The following is a 26,776-nucleotide window of genomic DNA, read 5'->3' on the forward strand; positions in this document are numbered from 1 at the left end:
TCGTCCTGTTTATTTGCTGTGTTTTATAGGCTGAGACTGCAGCTAATCGGATCTGTAAGGTGCTTGCTGTGAATCAAGAAAATGAGAGGTTGATGGAAGAATATGAGAGACTAGCAAGTGAGGTAAAGACAGCTGTATCCGTTACACAGTGACAGTTACATTAATAAAACATGCAAGGTGAAAGATTCCTGCACTATCTGCAAGACCGCAAAGTGAAAATACCCTGAAGGTGAATCTCACAGTGGTAGGATACAAAACTCAGTTGCCCAAGACCCCAAGGTTCAGGTCACTCCTTTGCCAAAAACTTCCGATGTGACCTCCAGCAGGTCACTCAGTCTCTTTAGTGTGCCAGCAGGGGTGTTTTGAAGACTGTCCTGGACTGTCTGCTCCAACACTAGGCTTGCCATCTGTGTAGTGTCCAAGGATAGCCCACCTAATTTACCACGTATGCAGCATGCAGGACCCTGTCAGTCTAAGCATACCTATTGGCTTTTGGTACTGCAAGGCACACTTAGAAAGGGTGTCTCAGGCTATTCACAGGGCACCTATGTACACAGTCAGTGAACAGAGAAGGAGAGATATTGTCCTCATTATTGCCTCTGATTAAATTTTACCAGAATACTGCCGGTTCTTTAAAACACAAGTGATATGAATTTGTTTCCCTAAGTATATTGCAGATTTACTGGGTCAGTGCTTCCTATCCTTTCTTGGTAAATTGCAAATTTGCTAAGTGAGGACTGCAGATGTGTAAAGGAGAAGTGAGAGCTGCCTTGTGTGTATAATGCACAAACTTGTAAATACATACCAATATTCCTATACACAGAGAGCAGTAGTGCTACATCAGTACCAACAAACTTCTGAGTGGACTTACATGTGACCTGAGTTACTTGACCAGTGTCTGTCCTTATCTCGTAACTATGACTGCTTGAGACATCAAGACCAACACTTTTGAAAGTTGCCAGTGATTTAGGTAGAGACAGCTTACATGTGTGTCAGCGCTTTTTGAAAATCAGGGCATCTCTAGAAATATCTTAATTCTAGGCATACTTTAATTCGGGCAAATTAGGAAAAAAAAATTAAGGTATCCCATGCTATTGTTCGCTTCTTTTGAAAATCTTGTGCTGCCATTAGGGCATTGATACCAACTGAACGCAATAAAAATAAGAAGGAGCAGAAATGATTGAGGTTTGTGCATTCAGTATTATCTTCATTGGTTGCTCTTGCATTGCCTTTATTTCAATTGTTTGTGTGGGTTTGACAGCTTTTAGAATGGATTCGCCGGACAATTCCTTGGCTGGAAAACAGGACTCCAGAAAAAACAATGCAGGCCATGCAGAAGAAATTAGAGGATTTCCGAGACTACCGCCGCAAACATAAACCTCCCAAAGTGCAGGAAAAATGTCAGCTGGAGATCAATTTCAACACCCTGCAGACAAAACTGAGGATCAGCAATCGGCCAGCTTTCATGCCATCAGAGGGGAAAATGGTTTCAGTAAGTAAAAGAAGGACCAATATTCCCTTCTCCTTTAAGTCAATATTCTCATGAACATTTCAATATGAAGGATGGAATTGCCATTCTAAATCATCTTCAAAAACTTCATTTTGTTGCACTTTATCAAACCATTCTTTTTATACATTCCCTTTCATTCTCGAAATCTTGCCTCTTTTAAGGCTTTCTCTGGTAGCAAATTGTCTTGAGACTTGAGAAAATACAGACCCTCCTTTGGGAGTGTTACCAATACTTCTCTATCAGTGAGGGCAAATGCTGTTGTTTATTTAAGAAAAACTCACACTGGTTTCTGTGACATTTTATTCACCAGACTTAGAGAAACAGACAGGGATCTATGTATGTTTCTGCGCTTTTTCTACTTTTTAAAATTCCATTGGATCTTTACTTATGTCTCTGAAGATAAGAACAGTTTGTACTAAGAATTCTCATCTGTTGCTAAATATTGTGAGTTGACTGTGGGTCAAAACACTTCCTGTGAAATATAGCAAACCTGTTCTTATGAGCTCTGTTCTAGCATTGCATTTTGGTTGCTCACGTTTGATAAATAGACAGTTGCACTACCTGAAAAGGGTGACTACCATTATTCACTCTCCATACTCAGAAAATAAGGTGCCTGTCAGTTCAGTTTACTACTGATGTCTTAGAGTTTCTGTGGAATCTCACAAAACATTATGTGCACCACAGAAAGTGAAATGAATTTGTATTCCAGATAAAACAAACGCTGAATCCCACTTGATAATAATTGTTTTGTTATTTTTAACTTCTGAGAGCAAAACACATTTATTCTGATACGGACATGCCCTTCATAAAATAACATACTTTGCAAAATAGGAAGTAACACTGAACAGGGAGCTGTGCTTGAAAGCCATTTATGTAAGGGTTTCCTTCATGGATGCTAACACCTAAACCTACACACCTGAACAGGATGCTTCCAGGAGAAGTTTAGACTACATGACTTCCAGACGTTACTCAGAAGCAACATTTATATGATTCTGTGATTTTAAAAAAAATATGGACCTAACTTCCATTTTGGAACAAAGTTATAAATGAATCACAAATTTACAAATTTGGTTAGGAAGAGGTTATAGTTTCATCCCTTCTCTCCCATGCATTCTCCTCACAGGATATTGCTGGTGCTTGGCAGAGACTTGAGCAAGCTGAGAAAGGCTATGAAGAGTGGCTGCTGAATGAAATACGAAGATTGGAAAGACTTGAACACTTGGCTGAGAAATTCAGGCAGAAGGCTTCCACTCATGAACACTGGGCATATGGTGAGCATAGGTGGCTTTGAACATTTTTGAATTTTTAATGTTCAAAACTGAACTGACAACACTGCGTACTTGCTAGCCAGAAACTAACTGGTAAGCACTGTGGACAGTTTTAGAAACCTAAAGTAGTAACAGATACATTTCAGGTGTTATTGGCTACAGTCATGATCCTAACTTGTAGGTGTGTTGCTAATTAATTTTAACTGTAAAAATCGTAATCTTTTCCATCAAGGTCATGGCTAACATTTAACGGGAGTATCCACCACCATTTGAATAAAGGCTGTCACTGTTAATGCATTCCTATACGTTTGCACACCAGCAGTCCAACCACAAATGCACTGAGGACAGAGATCCTGTTTTCCAGCTGAAGCTTCAACTCAGAAAATGAATTGGACTCTGTGGCTGGTCAAACATTAAATTAAGAGAGTGATTTTGAGTTGATGGTCATTTGATCATCATGATGGCTTTGAATCGTCTACATAAACTACGTGATAATGGACTCATTTCTGCTGTGCTCTATGCTCTGGATTACGCCCCAGTTATAGTCCTGTATTTTAATGGTAGCCTAACCTTATGTGTACTTATAACAGCTACGGGACTGCATATTTTACAGCACCGGCAGAAAGTATGTTGGGGACCATAAAACATAGATCTGTTCTATCATCATATTGTTTGCCGTGACAACAGTTTTCCCACTTCTGCCACGCTCTCAATCCTAGGCTTTGCCATCTAGAATCTCTGCACACGGTGCAAGTAAACCACAGAGTCCGTCCCATAACGCAGTTGTTGGAAGCGTACAAAGCGGTAAATGGCTGCCAAGCAGATACTAGAAGCAAAACTACGGTGCTTTTCAGCCCTGAGAGCCTATTTTCTAAGCATATACTACTCATGGTGACATGTTGTGGCTGTTTTGCAGGGAAAACCTAATAAAAGCTGATACATAACAAGTGAAACAATAGTCCCTTCTGGCTTTAGAATCTGCAGATCTGTGTAATGCCATGTGGCAAGCTCCGGTTGAAGGAGCTTTCTCTATAGATAGAGTCATCCAACACAGGAGTTACTGAGGAGTAATTCCTCAGTTTCTGATTTTCTCTGTTTACTTCTCTAGCCCTTTGTAACTAGGTTGGCATTTTCCACTTTAAATTCAGTAATTGTTGCAAAAGACAACCACACATCTCAATCTTAACTTTTTGGGGGAAGTGCTGAAATGAATAATGAATTGAAGGCACGATATGAAAAAGAATAATAGATCATTAATAAGAGTGAAGCTGAGCATAGCAGTGTGATTTCTGGTTTCATGAATCAGGAATGCACTACAAAAGACTCACCAGAATAGCCTAGAGCTCCAGTTTTTGCCAATACACCATTTTTATGCCAGTACACCACTTTCTCAAGCAGTCTAATACTAGCTGTTTGAGGCCAATATAACCATCCTGTGCAAGAATAAAGGAATTGTTGAAAGGTCTTTGAAAAATATATATTCCTAACCAAAACTGTTGCGCAGACCATTAGTCACTGGTTTCAGCGGGGTCAGGATTTCATCCCAGTGTGATAGGGACCATGCCTTAGTTAAAAGAATTGACTAAATTTGCAATTGTTCTAATTAATAAATTAGTAAAAAAATTACTAATATTTTAATTCCTCCTTTCAGGCAAAGAGCAGATCTTACTTCAGAAGGATTATGAATCTGCTTCTCTGACAGAAGTTCGCGCTATGTTGAGGAAACATGAAGCTTTTGAGAGTGATTTGGCTGCTCACCAGGACAGGGTGGAACAGATCGCTGCCATTGCCCAGGAGCTGAAGTATGTTCCATTTAAAGGCTTGCAGCTGCTGACATTTAACTTTGTGATAAACTCTTTCCAGTGAATTCGATAGTGTCATAGGTACCAGTGTAAGAATTCCAGAGATAGCTTCATAAGTATATTATCTGAGCTGGTCACTGAGACCTTCCCCTTCTCTTCTCCCAAACTCCAGTCAAATACAGATATTAAACTGTATTAAACTGACAACAATTACTTGAAAACAGACATTTCTAAATTGACTTAACAGTGAGCTTTTAGTATTAGCTCTACTGATGAGTAAATTGCGTGTTGTAATAGGAACGCTGGAGGTGTTTATTTCTTGGTCCATATGGTCTGCTGAGAGGCACTGACTGTGAGTTGTTCACCTTAGAAAACAATTTCACGTGACCTAGACAAATTACAGATCAAGCATTTTCACTTTAAATTCAAGTATTTTCCCACAAGTATATAGGCCATCTCAAAAGGTTCACATCCCCAAATTATCCTCTCTATAGGTAATGAGTCATATACTACACTTTTATATTCCAGTAAGAAGAGTCCGAAGATTTTATTGGTTCTGATATAACTATTTTCACAATATCTCCCTTTGATATTGGGAATTGCCGTTGTCTCCATTTTACAGAAGGGGCAGTGGGGCGTGTGGAGGCTAAATGACTTGCTCAAGGTTACACAAGCCAGCTGTAGGAAAGCAAGAATTTTCACCCACAGCTCTAGCAACTTAGTCATAGGACCAACACTTGTTCATTCAACACACTATACCCAAAGAAAACACAGACAAAGCTGAGAACAGTTCTACAACACATTTAGGCTATGGTCTGTACCACTGAAATCAGCTGGGTGGGTTAAGGATGTGAAGAGCTGAAGTTCCTGACTGATGCTCTTACAGCAGCAGACGTCCTGTGTTGCTGTGGTTACTCTGGCAAAGCTCTGTTTTTATCGGCAGAACTTGCTTTGTTATTAGGGAGCAGTGGTTGTTATTTCACAGTTGTGAAGCACAGTTTTGTCAGTACAGCTCTGCTCACGCTGACAGGCTTTGCTGTTATATACCAGTTCTGGTAAAGTAATCTTGCTGTGGAACCGAGTTAAGCACATTTGATTTTATAATCTGCTCTAGTCAATTGCATGGTTTTTGTCCTGCAAATCGGTGGCACTATTCCTGATCTTGACATTTGGCACATACTGAAGTTCATTGCTCACCTGCAGTATAAATCTACAATCTACATCTGTAAAGTCAAAAGAAACAAATGCGCGTTAGTGATCAAAACAGCCAACATAAAGATACTCTCAGATCCTTACCCCGGCTTCCTCCGTCAACTTTCCAAGTTTCAGCTTCTCAACTTCTTAAGTGGCCAAAACAGTTACTACTCAAAAAGCAAGTGTTAAAAAATGTTTTCTTTTCACTTTGTAAAGGACTGTAACTCATAAACAGCTCCAAATTCATTAACAATTTAAAAATCAAAGACCTATCTAAACATGTAGTTCGCACCTGATAGCAGCAGCACATACAGAAGCGATGTCATAAAAATGGATCTGGAAAAAAATCCTTTGTTTTTCAAGTTTATTTAAAGGAGGATAAGTAGAGCACAGTGGGCAGAATAAGTACTTTTTTGTGAGTTACTGTGAAAGAAGTCTGAAAGATACAGACTGTGCGGATTTCACTGACTGTCAGCTTGTGAAACACCTTATGTGTCACCCTGACCTATAGGCCTTTCTGGTGTGGAGTTATTGCTTCTGTTTATATTACGGAAAGTTTCTGAAGTACCTAATCATTGTTAATTCAGCTTCAGCTTTGTAAGTCATGGGAAACCTTGAGTATGTAGTATACATAGCACAGCAGCTGCTACCAGCTTTCTAAACTCTGTGTCCTTTACCTCTAGTGAGGCCAGTGAACGCTATATCCTGTCTGTTTCAGGGTTCTCTCTTCGCTGCTGTTTCTGTGATTTGTTGTGTGAAATTATGCAACTTCTTTGTGGCCTGGGTTGCAAAGGTGCTGAAGATCCATTGCCTGTAGAGATGCTCTCCTTTGCTCCTCTGCTCATCCATACAAGGGGGCTATCACTGCCTGGTCTTTCACTAAGGCTGGGCAACTCAGGCTTAATGCCCTTGAAGGGCACTGAATGAAAGACGTTGACGGCCAAGGTTCATTAGTAGCTACAAGCAAATGGGCAGCTTCTATTTAAATGTTGTTTTTAATTATTTATCCACAGTTTCTCACACAACCGTTGAAATTATGGAGGAAAATGCTGGAGTTTCTTTCTCCAGTCACATTTTTAAGAAAGACTAAGCTAACCTCTGAATGCTGAGAAATGTGCATTGGTGCCTGAGTCAAAGTCAGGCTGAAGTCAATGTCAGGTGTCTTTTTGTTGGTTTCTTTGGTCGCTGGATCAGGCCAGCGAAATGATTTCAGTGTTACAGAAATCATCATTGTCTGTATCTAAATTCCAAGTTAGTATACCTCCATACCTTTTCTTTTCGTCATTTCTTGGCTGTCTAATGTTGCTATTTTGAAGGTGAATAATTACTGTGTGACCTTGAACTGTTCCAGTTACGGTTCATTGTCTGCTCTGATATCTTTTGCTGCGGCAGCTGAGTCCACTGTGAGCTAAAGGTTAAAGTTGTTAAAAGCTTGTTGATTGATGCTGTCTAGATAGAGAATTTGTGTGTGTGCAAGCAGGTCATTCCAGCCTGGGTGCTGCTATAAGATTGTTGTGCACCAGCCTGTATAGACTTGGAAATCCTTGGCTGTGCAGCATGATAAGGCTTGGATGGGGCCATAAACAAAGCTAGAAGAAGAGTCAGAGATTTCTGAAATGGGATTTCCCATTTTTGACATAGTAAATGCTAAATATAACTGAAGTGAGCCGTACTAAAAGGAGTTGTACTAATTTATGGTCCTTTGCGCTCATTCCAATGTTTTTCATCATCAGGATAAAATATACTGAATGTAGTTTCTTGCATATGCATCACTTTTACTATAGAAACTTACTTGCAGCCAAGAAGACCGCTATGTGGAATTATAACATAGATTGATTAGGAGAGCCCTTTTGCTTTTGGAAACCCGAGCTCAAATTGTGCTTCTGTGCATGATTAACATAAACCTGATTCTGAATCAGCGCTGAAGCATGTTGCTCAGCAGGTTATTTTTGTGTCACTATCACTCTTCCTAAAGTGAGCTCATACTGAAATCCTTCTCTGGACAAAATTTGCCTAAATTTTTAATTCTTTAAGGATAAGATTTAATTACTTGTGAGAACAATAGAAATAACTTCCTGATTTTTAAATTCCAAAGCCTGTAGGTTTCAAATAACCAAATAAATAGAAATGTCTGTCCCTTGGAAGCTCTATTAATGCATGCGCAGCAGTGCTCTGTTTATGCATGATAAGTCAAACTTCTTTTTACAGAAATGTGAAAACTAGTCTCTTCATAGTTTCAGTGTTGAGAGAGATACAAAAAATTAATAGGGCAAGGAATGTAAACCCGTGTTTTATTTCTATGTAAATAATCTGCTACAAATTGTTATTTCTTCCTCTGTTTCTATTTCAAGCATAAAGATGTTCTCTGATCATATCATGCGCTTATGTGAAGTAAGCTATGGCAGGCCCAGAAGGGTAGTGGAGCTACACTGATTAATGCCACTTGGCGATCTAGCTTATAATTTTTGACCCACTGGTACTCTTTGGAAAAGTTGTCTTGATAATGTCACAGGACTGTGACCAGAGCTGAATCAGTCCCTCACTCTCATGGAAGGACGTCTGCCCTTATCCTAATTGACAAAAGGAAATAAGTGATCCACTGAACCAAAAATAAAATTTGCAGTAGTCTCAAGGATATGACCTGGAATATCTGGAAAAACATCCTGTACCTACTCTGGTATATTAGAAATAGTATTCTAAAAGAGACCAGAATACAAATCTCCACATCCCATCCACTTAACTGAGCTCACAGCTCACACAAGAACATCACCTAATAGTCTCGATATGCTGTAATACAAAAAAATTAACTTCCAGCCAAAAAGTCATAGCAGCAAAATATGTCTCGACCCATTTCATCCAAAGCTCCATGCTTCTGTCTTATAATTTCTTCATAAATATATGGCTTTTTTTGCATCCCTTGGAGGCTAACAAAAAGACTTACTCCAAAGGAGGAAGCAAGTTTTACAGTTAGGGAGCTGTTGCGTAGGATGGCTTGCTGGCAGCGTCCTCCTTATACGTAGCAGTTCTGCTTTTACAATTTTGGGGGTTTGGGTTTTTTTTTTTTTAAGTTGTTAATGGCATTTTATTTTTTTCTTGTTTTAGCATTTTTCACTTTCAACAGTCAATTGATTGCAGCATATCTGAAGCCTCTTTTTAACAGAATGGTTCAGATATTTCGTGACTTTGTCTGCCACTGTCCTATGCTGCAGCTACACTGAGGAAAACTACCTCTGTTCTCATTTTGTCCACTGTGATTGACTGAGTTACTGGAAGAAGTGATCTGTACATTCCTCTTGCAATTGTCTAAAGCTGAATGTTCAAAAGAAGGGAACAGATTCCATTATTTTTGTGACACTATCACTGTTCCTAAAGTGAGCTCATTCTTAAATGTTTATCTGGATCAGGACAAAAGTTACGTAAATTTTTAATTTAGTTTTGCACATTTATGTCTTGTTCAAGCCTTAGAGTAAATCTTAGCTTCGTGTTGCCAGGCTGTCACATAAACACAATCTCTGCAATGCTTTGTGCTGTGCAAAGTGTCCTCAAGGAGCAGCCAAGAGCTAAATTTGGTGGATGATGATACACTAAGTGTCCCGAAGTGCCAAACGTATGTATTTTATTATGGGCATGAAGGCTGCAGCAGAACCAAGGGGATTATCTGTCACTGAGATCCAAAACTTGATTTGAGACAGACTTAGCTCAGAATTTCAAAAGAGAGCCTTGAAAAGTTATTGCACATCTCAGAATAAGTCACCTTCTGGCAGCATAACATAAGCCTATTCAGCAGGTAAGAAAGCAACTTAGCTAGCTGCTACCTCCTTTGTGCGTGCACTGATTCGTGCTGGTGGCATGCCTGGGTCTGGAGATGCCTGTTCTTTCTGAACCAGGCTGCTGTAGGGTGTAGCTCTGCCAGGTTTCCCTGGAGACAATGATGAAAGTTGTTCCCTGTGCCCCAGATCTGGGCAGGTTCTGTTAGTGCGGGCAGGCCTGTGAGAGAGGAGTTATGCCTGGAGCGCAAAGCGAGGTAAATAATTTCACAGATTATGAGGCTGGAAAGGATCACTGGATTATTTAAAATGAAACTATTATGTCTCACATAATTTAATTTAACAGTGTTCCAAGCACCAGGAACTTGATAAAGCCCCAGACTGCAGCATTCTGGGCTTCAGGAGATCAAACTGCTGTGTGCCACAGGAAAAGCTGGGATGCAGTTGATGGTTAGGCAGCTTAATGGTCACAGATGGACATCTGATTTTCCTCACAACGGAGGAGGTTGATCCTGTTCTTGTGCTGTGCTTCTTAAAATATTGAATGCCTAGATCACACATGGCAATACTGCAACGCTTGCCTAGCTGGAGGAGAAATGTTGCAAAAGAGAGGGGAAGAATTACTAAGGGCCAGTGAAAAAGGATGCAGAATGTGCAACTTACTCTTTTCTCTTAGAAAGTCACACAGACTTTGTCTTCATTCTTTCTTAGTGAACTGGACTACCATGATGCTGCAAGTGTCAATGATCGATGCCAAAAGATATGTGACCAATGGGACAGACTGGGAACACTTACTCAGAAAAGGAGGGAGGCACTGGAGGTAAACTATACAGCAACGATCAGCAGCTCAGTTGAGGTGGGGGCAAAGAAACCTTTTGTTTGGGAACTGGAGACAGTGCTATTGAGCATCCACTGTGAAATCTAAACAGTGATAAACCCCTTTCTTCAGATCTCCATTTCAATTTGCTGTGATGTCATTTGCAAACAGGTTGAATTGCTCAGAACAAATTTTACAGTGCTCAGCTGCCAAGGACAGTTATAAAGCAGCAACAAACGGAATGTGGTTTATAGCACCACTCTTTGGGAATTTGATGCCCTGCAAGAATAATAAAATCCATTAGGCAGTTACCTTTTTATACTTGTCTGAACATAAATCAGGTGCGTTATGGGATAATGGCCAGTACTGGGTGAATTTTTTGGTAGTGAGTATTCCAAAGTTATGTTCTTTAAGAAAAGAGAAGTCACACACACACATGCCGAAGTGGAAAACATATGTCTAACTCCTTCTATTTCTACTTAAAAGAGATTGCTAAAGCAAGACTAGCAGATCTTAATTGATTTGCAGATAGATTACAATAGCAAAAAAAAACTTAAAATATCATAAGTGGCAAAAAATAATTTCACCTCTTATCCTTCAAAGGCATATACCCCTTTTTAACATGTTTGATAGGAAAATAACTATAATAAAATTATCCCTGTTGCCTTCAATGAGAATATTCAGTGTGTCTCAAGCAAGTGGTGAAATCAGTCAAAAAAATCAGTAGCTTCTGAAAAAATGAGGCATGACTTTGTGCATGGATATGTGCTTGGAGCTAGCTTGTGCCCTGGTAACAGAGGAATGTACCTTTCCCAACCTGTACAGAGGACGGAGAAATTGCTGGAAACAATTGATCAGCTTCACCTGGAGTTTGCCAAAAGAGCTGCTCCTTTCAACAACTGGATGGAAGGTGCTATGGAAGATCTACAAGACATGTTTATCGTTCATAGCATAGAGGAAATTCAGGTACATGGTTGTCTATTTTTGGCTTACAGTCATAAGGGAAGACAAGAAAGGAAACTTTTCCTTCTTGCAGAGTACAATAAGCGTAAGAAGTAAACATATCCTCCCTTGACATTTTCTTTGTGATGTCTTCTCTATTTTGAATAGGGTTCTTTCTTTACTGGTATGAAAGAGTATTCCGGAGATCACGGAGGAAACGATAGCCCTGATAAAATTAGGGCTTTTTCATTGAATTAGAGAGATACATGTAGACAGGGTGTTTGAGAGGGTGAGAGACAAACTGTGCTTATTTACGGCAGATTCTAAAGATGTTAGAAGCAACAGTAAAGTTTTCATGCTTTCCCTCTCTCTCTCTCATCTTAGAGTTTAATCTCTGCACATGATCAGTTTAAAGCTACTTTGCCGGAGGCAGATGGTGAAAGACAGGCCATATTGTCAATCCAGAATGAAGTTGAGAAAGTTATTCAGAGTTACAACATGAGAATAAGCTCAAGCAATCCTTACAGCACTGTCACTGTGGAAGAAATCCGTACCAAGTGGGAAAAGGTAATGTATGCTAAATGCAGAAAGGACATTGTAACATATTATTCTGATTTATGAATCCTAAGAATATTCAGAGAACTTTACAATAAATCTGTTAATTATTCTAGATCATCAGATGTCAGGATGAGCCCATCAGTGGTTAAAAACTGTTGGAACTGGCACAAAGTAACAATTAATTATTACAAATCTTTACAAATATGGACAGCAGAAGGAGGTGGCAGCATAAAATTAGGTTATTACCTATTATGCTAAAAGCATATTGAACACATTTTGCATCCATTATAAAAAAAATAGATCATCTGAGTACCTGATGTTGAGATGAAAGAAGAAATAGGGTTTTATGTTAGTTTTCATGATATAAAACATTTAAAAATATTTCAAGGGGTTCATAATAATTGTAACATAGAATTACAGTTTCCTAAATTATAATTGTCTTATTCAGTCCTATGGATATGTAGTTACATGGAGAATAAGTGTCCAGTTGTAGGGACCATTTCTACTGAAGTTAACAGCAAAATGCGCAGAGGTTTGCCTTTGAGATGATCATATTTCAGATTTGCACGTAAAGTAAGTTTTTCTTGCAGTGGAACTAATGAAGCTACCTTTCTATAGATTTATGTCCTATTCCTCACTCCTAGTCCCGAACCACTTGTATTTCCCTATTTGCATATGACTACTCCACCTCGTATTCTGTATATGCCTTTACCACAGCACTGAGTCCTTTTAGTGTCTCTTATTAGCCCTCTCACACGTTCCCTAAAACTTTCTACACTGTCTTGTGCTCTCTCTCCCATGTTTACTAGGCCTGCTTCACAATATCCCCTGCTCCCATCACTCCATGTTCCACATGTAGTTTTTTAGGTTCTTGGCTGGGCAAAAGAAATATGTGTTGTGGCTAGTGCAGACCTGGTGGCTGGCCAGCGGGTGGGCCAGAGAGTGCCTACCAGCAGAACAGAAAATGATTACTTTCTTCTTCTCAGTGTAAACACTAGTTTGTGGGTCTCTTCTACCCTGCTGCTGGGTTTTCTACTGAGTTTCATGAAATCTGTAAAAATTTAACATCTTTGTGACATTCAGTGTTCAGTCCAGTTGGATTGAAACTGGCTAATAGATTAAAAAATTACTGCAGAGGGATTAAAGAGAGGCTCCCAGAGTGATCACGTAAACTTTATTTTATTAGAAACCAAGACAGAGAATGTGTTGAAGATAAGTGAATGTGTAGAACCTACAAATTTACCAAACACACACATTTACGTGGCAAAGAACAAGAACATGCTCTTAGTGGGTTACAAGAACCAAGCAGTAAGGACTACATAAAAATCTCCCAGGGCAATCCAGAAGAGTAAGCCAAGAAAAGCAATTGCAACCTATTAGAGACCTTCAGATATGCATGATGGACTGAACATATCTCATGTTACCTTATCTTAATGGCTCTGCTTGAATGAAATGTTTTTGCATTGATAACTCTTAGAGCTATTCCTTAGAGATTGATAATGATATGTGTTTCAAAAGAAAAACAAAGTGCCTGCTCTAGTAACTGAGTTAAAGTTAAGTAATGATCTTAATCTTGAATCCCACCAGAGGTGAGAATTTCTTCTCACTACATGTCGGTCTCTGGACAGGCTGCCCAATACTAGCAAGTACTTATGTTAGCTGGGTAAATAGATTAGTGGTCGTGTTTCTGGCTTGTCCTTCTGATATCAGTCTTCAGACCAATGTGCAAAAGAATAATTGTAGTCTTATTTGTTCTTTTTGTTTTGAAAGTATACAGTCATGTTCTTTCACACTGTGACAGGTGAAACAGCTGGTGCCCCAGAGGGATCAATCCTTGCAGGAGGAGCTAGCCCGCCAGCACTCAAATGAGCGCCTACGTCGCCAGTTTGCTGCTCAGGCCAATGTCATTGGGCCGTGGATCCAGACCAAGATGGAGGTGAGTGTCGGCCCCTCAAGCAGAAGCTGATGAACAAAGTGTTTTATCATTTTTCTCCGCTATATATGCAGGACATCAGCAGTCTCCATGATAGCTCACCAGTTCTTTGATCCTGAAGTAATTTAGCACCTTTTAAGATTATTCTGAAAGCTGTGCAAGCTTGTACAAGTGTACCCTGATAGTGAACAGGAGATGTAGCTTTGAAAAACAATCACTAGACAATTACTATTTTGCCTTTGCTCTTTGCAGAAAGATCCAGGGATTTCAATATTGATTCCAAAAATAAATGTACCACATTTCTCTTGAAGTTTACTTTCTTCAGTAAAATACATCTTGTCTTTCATGTGACTATTTTATTACTGCTGCTTCTTAGTCTGACGATCTTACGTATTTATGTGAACGTTCAGCAAATCAGCAAATCTGAAGCTTAGATTTTGGGATGGGGGTTCTTTGTTTCTTTTGACAGGAAATTGCCCGCAGCTCTATTGAAATGACAGGGCCTTTGGAGGACCAGATGAATCAGCTGAAGCAATATGAGCACAATATCATCAACTATAAAACCAATATTGACAAACTGGAAGGAGATCATCAGCTTATACAAGAAGCCCTGGTGTTTGACAACAAGCACACCAACTATACTATGGAGGTAGCCATTTAGTTAGTTTTATACTTGTTAATTTATTCTGCCCTCTCCTGCCTCATAACTACCTTGCTTGATCTGAAGGGACTGCAACAGAGGATGGAATTCAGCAGACTTTACGATAGTCTTATAAGAAAGTCTGAATGGTTTTGTAAGGTTCTGTGAGTCCCAGCCGTGGTTTATGGCTGAAGTCACAAGACTGCTGCTCTTATTTTATAAAATACTATGGTTTTTGTCGCTTATCCTCATGCTGCTGAGGATGGCCAAGAGCTTGAGTAGGGCCTATTTGCATGTCTGAGGCCTAAGATATTTTAAAGAGCTCTTCCTGCGTCTAAGAAAGGTGGAGGAGAAATTATTAAATGCTTTTTAATGGAACATGAAGGGTATTCCTTGATTTCCCTTATAATTTCCTATGACCAAAAAACTGAAATGAAAATGTAGCTCGTCATGACTTGTCTTATTTTCCTTGAACAGTAGTGGATTGCTTTGCTTTGACAAAGCAATGTTTCTACTTTACTAGTTTGCCATGAGAATTCACAGATTACCAGTGAAGGCACCAATCCTGATGAAGCTTCTGTGAGAGATATTTTACACAGAAGACTCCTCTTCTGTTTTGAAGAAAACTTACCATATTTGTAACGTAACTTTTGAGACTGCAAATTTAAAGAAAGCAGGAAAATGTCTGAAACTGGGAATGCTGGAAACAGTGCTAGTCAAATACTTCCCCTGACTAAACAGAGATTACAGAAAATAGCAGCTCTCAAACCCAAGTCTGGTGGCCTAGAATAAAAGCTAGGATCACTTACTTTTCATAAAGAAGTACCCATTTAGAAACCAATTCCATATTTTTTGAAGGCTAATTTTATTATTAATGATTCTTGATCATAACGTGCTGTCAGTGGTACTGAAAAAGTACCACATAAATATGTAGAGATGGTTTTTTTTTGCTTATTGTACTTTTTATAGACTCATAAGAATATGTTTTATTCCTTTATAAATCAATGTTTTCTCTCTCTTAGCACATCCGTGTTGGATGGGAGCTCTTACTTACCACCATTGCTCGAACTATCAATGAGGTTGAGACTCAGATCCTCACAAGAGATGCTAAGGGTATCACTCAGGAACAAATGAATGAATTCAGAGCATCATTCAATCATTTTGACAGGGTACAGTATTCCTGCTTTTTCTCCTCTAACAATATGCATTGTTTGCAAAAGCCAGTCGCTTTCCATTCCAAATGAAATCCTCTTTAGAAACACTGAATGCAGTAAGAACGGGCTCTTTCAAAAACTGTAATAAAGATCAGTTAAAAATAGGATTTATGTCTATAAAATCATAGCATTGTATGGATACTTTAAAGATTAATTTGTAGTCTTTAATGAAAAATTGTAGTTCAGTGAATATGGTTGAGTATTTGTTCAAATAACAGACAGGACTGGATACATCTGTGTATTCTGAAAAATAATGTGCCTCTTCCTTTATTTTAAGGCAGTACAGCAAGTTCTATGTGCTTGCCAGTGGCTTCTGTTTCTTTAAATGCAAATGTTAAATTTTCATTTAGCTGTAACATGGATTATGATATCTTTTTCTTTAAATAACAACTTGTCCCCCCAAAATAGATCTGTAGGGAATATAGCTGAGGTAGTGAAAGCTGTCAAGGAAAATCCTTTATTTTTCTGGCTGAGAAGGGAATGGGAGGCTATATATTTGAGTCATCTAATTAGGGATGAATAAAAAAGTAGGAATGAAAACACTGTTGTGAAGAAACTTAACTCACTCCTGTGATTTGCACAGTACTCATGGATAAAAGGTTAAAAAATAGCTATTGATAGACACAATAGCAAAATACATACAGACAGGGCACTGACATTCCCAGTTGGAGAACCATCTGTACATGAGTTTAGCAGCTCTGCTGGCTCTGTGCTCACAAAAAAACTCTACTTCAAAACCCAGTTAATTTCAAATACTGAAAAAGATTACCATAACACAACACCACCAGGCTGTTGTCTTTATCTCAATACAGAGTCCTGTGTTTATCAAACCGTGCTTAACCCAACTGTTAACTCCCGTTCTGCTATCACATAGGTCAGTTCCTTCAAATCATGAAAGGCTATAGCAAAATGCCACTTTTCTCCTTCAGTTTTGTTCTCAAGGCTGGCTTTCACTTTCACCGACATCTTCTCTGACCAGCTCTATCCTAAATGGTTAACCGTACCTGGACCTATACTTGATGTATGTTGGATGCTGATAGTCACAGTTTGCTGAACATCCTTTTGGCTATCCTTTATTGTTTAGGAAGGAAAGCAGAATTCCCAAATCTATGCTTTTTGAGGAAACACGCAAGCAGAGAAAAGGTTAGCTACACAGGAATTAGGGACAGATTTTATGCAAAATCTCAAAGTGATTGTAGGGCGGAGTAATTCCTTTTCATATTTGCTAAGGAAGCAGAAGGTGGTATCAGAGAAGCAGAGAGAAATTTCCTGGGATTGGAAGGAAGCAGCATACTAAATGGCTTTCCTGCACTGGAGCAGGTACCTGAGTAATTAGCGCTATTAAAAGCAGATAGAGCATCAGGCCTGGACAAATTACACACCTGTATTTAAAAGACTCTATCTGCACAAAGATCTGACAGCTCCCTGAGGATAAAGAATCAAGGTGGCTGAATCCTAATCTATCTTACACTCAATAGCCGTTTCTAGCATCCCAATATCAGCATAGTTCAGAGATGAGTTCTCTGCCACTGTGGCAGCAAGGCTGGTTCAATAGCTTTATCCTTCTACTGAGGAGATATTATGGGCATGTCTTGGTGCCTCAGAAAGTCTTGTAGGGGCAAGCTAACTCCTACAGCAACCAGCCCTATCGTTATGGATCTTTAGGCTTTCCAGAAATAGAAAGACTTTGAGATACCAAAGGATATAACAGAGCAAGGCCTTAGGAAAAACTGCACGACAGGGCCTGAGAGAGGTGCGGATGTCACGTAGCTGCAGGCAGGTTGGAGATGGGCTGTGACAATAATGTGCAACACAGAAGTACTTCCAGGTCCTCGATTCCTGCCTACCCCTAGCTGCCCTTTTCTCCAGTTTGAAATGAGACACAGCTGCACGCGGTGTCCTCTCTGCCTTTGCTTCTGTCCCAGGAAACCTGGGTAGCCAAGTGAGAGGTGCAAGGAGAGATGCTGTGATTCTGTGATTCTGTGATGCTCCAGTAGATTGTGTGGTTCGAACAACCTGCCAAGACTGTGAGCTGAGCTGCAGACTTCACCTGCCCCCTCTAGAGATATAATCTAAAATCCTTTAAAAAGAGGCCTAGAAGGATTGCCTTAAGGGAAGAACCATTTTGCATATGCCCCTCATTATTATACTCCTTCCTTTAGCATCAGAAATAGGAAATTAGTCTAGAAGGACCTTTGGACTGACACAATACAGTAATTATGTTCTTAGTAGCATCATGCAAAATTTAAAAAAAAGATCTAAAAACACTTCGCTGTCAAGCCAGGCTTTCTGCAGGGACAGTTAGTAGAAACACTGATAAAAGAGAGTCTTATACTGACTAAATTACAGTGTAACTTAATAGGCAGATGTACACAGGCTAGAAGGAGACATTGAACAATGATGTTGGAATGAGGGAGGCTTGTTTTTCTTTTTTTATGCCCTCCTCTGTCCTATATGAAAACTCCAAACTTGGAATTTAGATAGAGAGGGCAGAAATGGATTCTTTTATGGACTTGATTACCTTAAATAAAAATGAAGATGAAACTCTATCACCTGGACACAAGCACTAACATGAAGAACATTGAGTTCTCCGTGTAAGATGGAATTGGCATTTAGCATTGTGTGTAATAATTCTGTTGTTCTTAACAGCATCTCTAAAAGCATGAGGTAGTTAAAAATACACTGAAAGACTGCAGTTCACAATGAAGAACAGCCAGAAAAGATTCAGAAAATTAATGTTGTCCCTGACAAGCAGGCTTTAAATACATAAGCACAACAGTATCATTTCTGCATGCAGTAGCTCTGACTTCCATGACATTTCTCCAGTTTAAGACAGGTCTTAATGTCTGACTCTTAGTGTGTGTTGAGGATGCCATCGAAGTATTAACGTGCAGATTTGCTCCCTTCTCCGTTTTAAAAGAATGTATTTTGGTACACAGAAACCTAACAGCTTTTTATAGACTGCTTCTAAAAACAACTTCCTTTGGTTACAGATCTGAGGAAGGAAGCCTTTCTCCCTCTATAGAAAGAAAATATACAAAAAATAATAATCTCATGTCTTATAATTTGTTATGGGGCTTAATGCTGCAGCTGCTAGCCGTTTGGAAGAGAGTTGAATAATTGAGTGAAATTGTTCTAAATGGCTTCTATATCTTGAATATTGGGAAGCTGACAGGCTTTTATTTGGGGCTACATGCCCCTGACCTGCAAACTGCACTGAGTAAGTGGGCATCAAGCATATAAGAATTTCAAGAGCAGAAACAGTTCTTTCAGTACCTCCACCAGCATAGCTGTGCTAGCCCAGAAAACATAAGAAGTCATCCTTGTTAAAGGCCACTGGTAAATACGCTGTCTCTCTTGGGGCAAGGGGGCAGCCCTGTATGCTCTTCTGTTTCCAGCAAGTATAAATGCATGCTGGTACCCCAGAGGCTGTTCCTGGGGATGTTGCTGTTTACTCACTACTCCTTGCTCGAAGGTGTGCCTAAAGGCACGATCTGGTTCTGGGTATAAATATGAATCTTTAGCCATGCTGGTATATTTCCCTCCTTAACGTGACTGCATAGAGAAGAAAAAGAAAAAGAAAGTAGGACACCATGTCTGAATCACAGGAGGAATTTTTGAAGTGTTCAAAATGGTGCATTGCTGAATTGCTGTACATAGACAAACTGGAACACTGACGTAGATATGTTGTCAGTCACTGGTTTTCTGATCTTCTTATGCAGGGATTCCTTTTTCAGATTCAACATGTTTAGTAAATTCTAAATAAGATTGCAAAGCATGTGATAAAATATCTGCAGCTGTTCTACAAGTAATATCCTAATGGCTGTTAACATATTCTACTATTGATTTTTGTGCAAACTGCAGATTTTAAGTAGGAGCTTTGCATGTAGAACAATAGCATTATACTACCCTATATTTTACTAACAGAAAAACAACAGCTCCCTATTAAAGGAACCTCAGGACCAGGCTTATGCAGGGCAATTAACATTCAGAAAACTGAAGCGCATATTTGAGAATGTATTACTTTGGCTCAGAAGCTCTTTTTTGTGTAAGGCCACATATAAATCACGCAGGAAAAATAACAGATTTCTTGGGATTAGTAATGAAACAATATGGGACATTTCAGTGTTTTACCTTGTATAGGCAGGAAAGGATGAGCAAGACAAAAAACTTTTAAAAACTCATTTCAGTGCTTAATGTTCATCTGTAAAGAATACAAATAAATATGAAGAACTGTTTCCCAATGAGCAAGCCCTTACGTAGGCTTGATCTATGACTTGTATCCCATGCAGCTCTGATACATGGCCATGGCAGAGATGCCTTTTTAGGCCACAGATGATGCAGATGAAAAAATTCACTACAAGAATGTGAGATCTTGCTGCAGCACATGGCTGGACTACGTGGACCTTGGACTCCACTGGGGAGTCCCACTTAACCAGATGGCAGCTGTGAGCTCCAGCACAACATTTGCACTCCTCTCCTAGAGCAAAATGGTTGCTCGAGAGATCTGCTATCCTCCCTTTTACCCCGTTTGCCCTCAGCTACCTGTTGCATGACTACAGCTGCCACATGTGGCAAGGTAGGGAGCTCACTTGCACATTTTCCACTACCTGCCCAGGTATACTTCAGTAGCGGTTGTTCCTCTACCAACTCCTGTAGAAGAGGAGGGACAGGATTTGGCTCTTGGCTCCCATTTTTATATTGTTTTGCTTTAGTCATACATTTGTTTGGCTTTAGAAATAAGGTAAAATCAACTGACTTCACTCCTGGTGTGACTTACTTCTGTAGCCTGCCCCCAGGATGATTTTGGAGAGTTTCAAGCCAGCCTAGATTAACGTTCTCAGTGAATGATGTAATAAACTATTTAGAAATACTGTGCATTACAGCAGAAATTATCCCATAAAACAGAGTCAATGTTAGAGGAAAAACTTCACTGTGATTATGGCTTTCAACTAAATGCTTCTTCAGATTTGCAGCTTTGCTTTATCTCCTGTCATCGACTTCACACTGCTCTTTTTCATCTTCCCTTTATGGAGCTGGCGGAGGTTGATGCAGGGGGAGTCAATATAATAACAGCATGAGATGTCAGAAATGCTTGGCATCATGAACTTAATATAAGTACCACTTTATCCTATTAATTTATGAAATAAACCACATGCATCTGTTAAAACTCCTGTAATTTTAGTTATCCCTAACTATGTAGAAGTTATCTTTCAATTACAAATTATTCATTAATCAGCCAACCCCCTTTCTAATATATAAAAGATATGTAAAACTTTGGATCTTCTGCAAACTGTCAGTCTGCCAAATCAGTAAAAGTAACAATTTCCCAAGTTAGGAACATCTCTTTAATCGTATACACCTTAACTCAATCTGGAATATACTTCCAACAGGATGCACTTTTAACGAACAGAAAGAAAAAGAAGAGACAATCTGTTTTTCAGAAGTTAGTATGAATTTTTTGGCCTGCAAAGAGAAAAATAATTGGTTTAAAACAGTAATCCAATTTGATCTGATTTTACTAGGAGCCATTTAACCTGGAATTCAATCGGACTTCTTTAAAGTGAGTTTGCAAAGTAAAACTTCACTGCATAGGTCATCAAAGAAGACAAACAGTGAAAATAAGTGATGACGGTTATCAGTTTCTTTTGGATCTAGGCAAGAAATCAACTGATTTGTACTTTTACTCTCTTTTATTTGGGATATGCATATTCAATTGTTAAGTAATGTTATCGGATCAAGAGGGAAGTAACAAAAATAACTGAGTGGGAAGAAAAGGTTTTGTCCAGATTCAGTAACCTATTTACTGCATCTCACATCTGCTGTATGTCAGCAGAAAATAAAGGAAGCAAAGGGTAGTTCAGTAGAACAAAAAGGGGCTTATCAGCAAAAATGATAACTGACCTGTATAGGAAGCACAGTTTTAACATTGTCGTTGAAGTAAGGACAGTCCTCAAATAAGAGAAAACTGAAAGTATGAGACTGTGGAAGTTGTGCAGTTTTTATGCAACTCGTGGCAATACATTGCCATGTATACATATAAAAGGTCCATGAAATTCTAATATAAAAACATGGTTATTAATACAGGTATAGCGTGTTCTCTACTAATCAGCTAACCTAATCTGTGGTTTTTCTTTCTTCCCTCTCACCTTACAAATGCATGACCTGTGATGGGATGCTAGAATGAATCTGGCAAGCTGCAGTCTGATGAATTTAAAGCCTGCCTCATCAGTCTAGGACAGGTTGGAAATGACCTGCAGGTAGAGGAAATTGACGCTATTCTGTTTTCAAATAGACCAGTATAATAATAACCAAAGGGACTGTGGGTTTAAATTCCAGTGTATTGGTCAGAATGCTTTAAAAAGATCCTGCCTCTGGGAGGACAACGGGATTGGATGGATTCTCAGCATCCCTCGGAGCCACATTTTTCTTTGTGCTTTTTAAAAGTTTTTCCAGGTTGCTTTCTCTGCTTGATTTTGGATGTTTTATTTGGACTCTAATTGATAACTATGAATAACTGCTGTTCTTCTTGCACCCAGACTTTTATTTTCCTTTCCCCGGACTCAGCCCAAGCTCCCTACTGCTCTCTCCTGATTTAGGATAAGATTCTCCCCAAACTGCTGTAGTAGATCCACAGCATCACAACACAGAGGAACCTCTTATGTACCTTCTTACTATAATGCCATTTAATGTTTACTCAGCTCTGAACCAGAAATGCCACGTATATGTTATTGCTCAGAAAAATGAGCAGCCGCCTGTCGTAAAAGATCTTCCAGTGACCACCTTCTGTTTGTATTAAGTCTTACAAGTCTCATCTTTTAAGCCCATTTGCTATCTCTGCTGTAGTCCAAGTCCTGTTAGCCTATAGGCAGAAGGAAAATCCCTGTACTTATTTCCCAGCACACAGTTCTTATCATGTAGCTATGTTAGCCTTGGATTGCAGTAGTTTAAATAGTCAGTGATACACTATTTTCAGATAGTTTTTAACTACACCTGTAGCCAACACATCATCTCATGCAGAACCTTCAAAACACGTGCATATCAGGGAGGCAGCTTGTGCCTTTCCTGACTTTGGCTAGTTTAGTAACAAACTTTTCTGTTTGCCTCTCTCTTTATCTCTTCTGGTTGTGCTCTATGTATTCCTGTCTCATTCACCTCCCTTCTCCCTCCTGTCTCCCCCAACCTTCCTGATATTACTCCTTGTGGTGAATACGTCTGTTTCCTGTGTGTAATCTGTTAGCTACTTCTTCCTCCTTTAAAACTGATGATGCTCCTGGTGACCTGCTTGGGCAATGTCAATGAATACTGTTCATACACTGGATCCAATTGCTCAATGGTCTAAACTTATCATCTCTCTGGAAATGACCCTGGATGCCTCAAACGTTCCCTTCTGTATTCCTTACGCTGTTTTGGTCAATAGAGGAAGAATGGACTGATGGACCATGATGATTTCAGAGCTTGCTTAATTTCAATGGGTTATGATTTGGTATGAATTTTAAGATACCGTGAAAATGGACTTTGCTTACAGCTTGTAACATTAACCACAGCAACACTAAAGCTTATTTATGTTGACCGAATACTAATAATATAATTTAGACTTTATATACTAGTTCCTTGTTTGTTTGCTTTTTCTCTATTTTCAAACGGTTAAAAGGAAGCTAAAAGTAAAACTAGACACTTGAAAGTCATATACTGTGGTCTGCTGCATTGCTTTTTAAATTATAAAGAAATGTACAAAGTTGAAATTTACAGTTGATTAAATATTTATTTGTTTTCTTTCTCCTTGTATATAAAATTTAACTTTTTATCTGCAGGAGGAAGAATGAGTTTGATGCTTTTTAATTTTCATAATTATTGTAAGCTAGCTTTGGGGGTTGCATTTTCTTTCCTTCATCTGTTTATGTATTTTGATTTTTCCAAAAATATTCACACTTTTTTTGTGAGAAAAAAAAAAGATTAGCCTAAGTTAAACTGTCCTGTATTTGGCATGATATTTTCATAATTGTTTCTCTGACTTCTTAAGTGAGTCTGCATGTACACAGCTTCATGGGGTATCTTTCCTCCACCATGTGCAGTATCCAGATTACAATGAGAACATAACTGATTTTAGGAAGGGGGTGAGAAATGAAGTGTTAAGCTAGAGCAGCTTATACAGACATTGAGGGAGGAAGGGTGGGGGGGAGAAGTTACAGAAAGTTAATTGAAAGATGCCTACTGTTTCTTTAGGACGCATAATGCATTTTTCAAAAGCATCAAATCCTTTTACAAAAGAGGGAGGGGTAGGCATTTAAGATCCCAGATTTCACTGGCTCTTTGTTTGTGACATTTATGTCCCTGTCAGTAAGAGGTGATAAAGATTTTGGAACCACCAATCCCTACCAGTTTGTCAGAGATGCAGACTGCCAGAGGTTGACACTGTGGTGACCGTTTCTTTGTTTTGGATTCTGTGAAAGGGTGAGGCTGAGTTTGCCCGAATCATGTCTCTGGTTGACCCCAATGGGCAAGGAACCGTCACTTTCCAGTCCTTCATTGACTTCATGACCAGAGAAACAGCGGACACAGACACGGCTGAACAAGTGATCGCTTCCTTCAGAATTCTCGCTTCAGATAAGGTCAGTCATCGTACTGTAAGGATTCATGAGCTGTCCTATTTAGCCCTTTTTTGTTGAAAATCTCATACACACTGTTTAGTAATAGCGAAGCTTTGCTTTCGGTTTGTACGACTTCAGAGAAAGCACTTGCCTTTTATTCCTAATTGGAACCAAGATGCTTAGCTGAAATATATATAGAATTCGAGACATGGTCTGTATCGCCTCACATCAGGAAGAGCTAACATAAAATTAGACATCCAAGACAATATTTGCTCAAAAACCACGGTTTGTCTGTGTAATGGATATACTGTATCTCAGGTTATATTTACAGTATACAGGTTATACTGTATTCACAGCAGCCTTGCTTAGTGGGGAAGTCGTTCCGCCTGTCATAACGTTGCCTGGATGTTTCATGCAGAGTTTGTAACGTGGCCTCTGTAACAAGGCCTGGATCAGTTGTGTAAGACTCCACCTAATTGAGAGCCAGGTTGTGACCATTCCACTGGGTGAGGCAATGTGGTATTGCCTTACCCTTGAAGGAAGCAGGAGGATGAGGCCTTCTCTAGGTACTGGGTACATGGGGGGAGTGAGTTTCTTACTCATCTCCTGAAGCATATTTGGCGTGCTCTCCTCCCCACACCCAGATCCACCAGTGGGTGGTGTATGAAGATGAAAGGGAGCTATCCATGGGTGAGTTCTTGTATCTGCCGTGGTCTACCCCTGGCTGCACAGTGCTCAGTGGCTAAAGTACACAGTCACATATTCTGAGACTGCATTTTGACCTAGCCGGTTTGTTGATAAGATTGTCCCCTTCAGCTCATCATTAAGGGTGGAGTTAACCAAAGAAAATATTTTGGTCTCAGGAAGATAGGTAGGACATCCAAATTTATTAGTCACAGCTACAAAAAATAAATACATTTTGTGTCTTGGAAGAATATATACTGAATTTGTCAATCCCTTTCATCCCCCCCAGCCTTATATCCTGGCAGATGAATTACGTCGAGAACTGCCTCCTGATCAGGCTCAGTACTGCATCAAGAGGATGCCTCCCTACACTGGCCCAGGTTCTGTTCCTGGGGCTCTGGATTATACCTCTTTCTCGTCAGCACTGTATGGAGAAAGCGACCTCTAATTCTGTAATTGACGGTATTCATGTTAGACACTGAAAATACCCACCTAATTTCTCAGATTACTTTTCAAAAGCTTTGACAAGCCAATTTAAAAATGAGTTTTACAAAGTAGGTACTTCCAGTGTAACGTGCTAGTAACTAAACTAGTATATATTAAAGTGTGCAGCACGCATAGATTTCTGCATTGTTGGTTTTAGGTTGTCTGTCCTATACAATGCTAGAAAATATTTTGAAGATAAAACAAATTCCAGGATATTAATTTTGGAAATATCCCTTGAGAAAATAAAATGTAAAACCTAATAACATTTAAAATTTAAATTCTTAAGATTCACAAAATATTTTTTCCATTTTCAAAATGTCTCAATGCCATATGTGCTTCTTTAACCATGCTCATAAAACTACGTCAAAATACTGCTTTTTCCTATCATATAGCAGTATTATTTTTCTCTAATGATTTATGATTTTGGATGCTACTACTAGTGGAATTTAATAAAACATTAAAATGCAATTTTTCAGGGAATAAAAATATCAACCAAGTAAACTCCTTAATCACTGAAATAATCCAGAATGCTATGTTTTTGTCTCTTAAAGATGGTTTTCTCTTATCACAAAGAATTGTGATATAGGGAGAAAACAGCTGAAAAGCTGATTAAATTGCAGTTTTAGAGTTCTGTAAGCAGTACTTTTCTTTTAATCCTTTAACTTTTACAGCTGAGAGAGTACAACTTTTATAATAAGAAATAATGAAGCTAATTCATGTGAGCTGTTTTGTTTTGAAACCCTCATTCTTGTCTGTGTTGGATAGTCTTTGTTTCTCAGTATATGAAAGCCAGTTCCTTGGCTCTGGGCAACGTTCATCTCTATCCTGCATAAGCAAAGTCCCATCTGAGCAAAGGTAGCGTAGTTGTCTTGCAGCTTTAACTGTTCAGTGCTTAAATTACAGTTGTCTTGACTTCTGTGGGATTGCAGGCAGCTCTGTCTGTATTCCGCTCCTGTGCGCTAGTCGTTTTACTGTTGTTTTTTCCATCTTGAGAAATGATAGAGAAGTAAAAGCAGTAACTTTTTTACTTGAATCCTACTGTCAGAGGAAATGCAATGTAATCAAACAAAACCATTTGCAAATGGTGAAGTGAGCTGTGCAGCCCAGTGCTACTAAAGCAACAATGTGCCTATTAAATAAAGTCTGCTTTTCGAAACCTTATGAGAATTCTGTCATTGGCAATCGTATAGTGTTTTGCTCCAAGAACCAGCAATATTTCTGCACATTAAAAGAGATTTCAATCTGCTGAAAGTAAAAAATTCAAACACGTGTATCATGCATTTCTGTAACCCACGCACCAATTATGCTGGCACGAGCAGCACATGCTATGTGCTAGAGGGACAGGTAAGGCCTCGTGAAATGAGATGGAG

General features: G+C 39.1%; 1 protein-coding gene across 4 annotated transcripts in view; it reads left to right on the forward strand.

Annotated features, from left to right (window-relative positions):
• The window catches only part of ACTN2 (actinin alpha 2), an 83,402-nt gene extending 56,836 nt beyond the window's left edge, over positions 1-26,566 (forward strand). For 2 of the 4 annotated variants that reach the window (XM_068939240.1, XM_068939241.1), the window contains exons 9-21: positions 30-122; positions 1,262-1,492; positions 2,634-2,781; positions 4,430-4,580; positions 10,253-10,361; positions 11,184-11,324; positions 11,685-11,867; positions 13,660-13,794; positions 14,261-14,440; positions 15,454-15,600; positions 23,066-23,131; positions 24,099-24,257; positions 25,210-26,566. In XM_068939240.1, the coding sequence (XP_068795341.1) occupies positions 30-122; positions 1,262-1,492; positions 2,634-2,781; positions 4,430-4,580; positions 10,253-10,361; positions 11,184-11,324; positions 11,685-11,867; positions 13,660-13,794; positions 14,261-14,440; positions 15,454-15,600; positions 23,066-23,131; positions 24,099-24,257; positions 25,210-25,368 (1,902 nt within the window). In that variant the 3' untranslated portion in view covers positions 25,369-26,566. Of the gene's footprint in view, positions 1-29; positions 123-1,261; positions 1,493-2,633; positions 2,782-4,429; positions 4,581-10,252; positions 10,362-11,183; positions 11,325-11,684; positions 11,868-13,659; positions 13,795-14,260; positions 14,441-15,453; positions 15,601-21,827; positions 21,906-23,065; positions 23,132-24,098; positions 24,258-25,209 lie in introns of all 4 variants that reach the window. The other 2 variants (XM_068939239.1, XM_068939242.1) reach the window with 2 other exon arrangements.
• Positions 26,567-26,776: the final 210 nt, after the last annotated feature.

The sequence above is a fragment of the Struthio camelus genome, chromosome 3 (assembly GCF_040807025.1).
Source record: "Struthio camelus isolate bStrCam1 chromosome 3, bStrCam1.hap1, whole genome shotgun sequence".
Classification (NCBI taxonomy): Eukaryota; Metazoa; Chordata; class Aves; order Struthioniformes; family Struthionidae; genus Struthio; species Struthio camelus.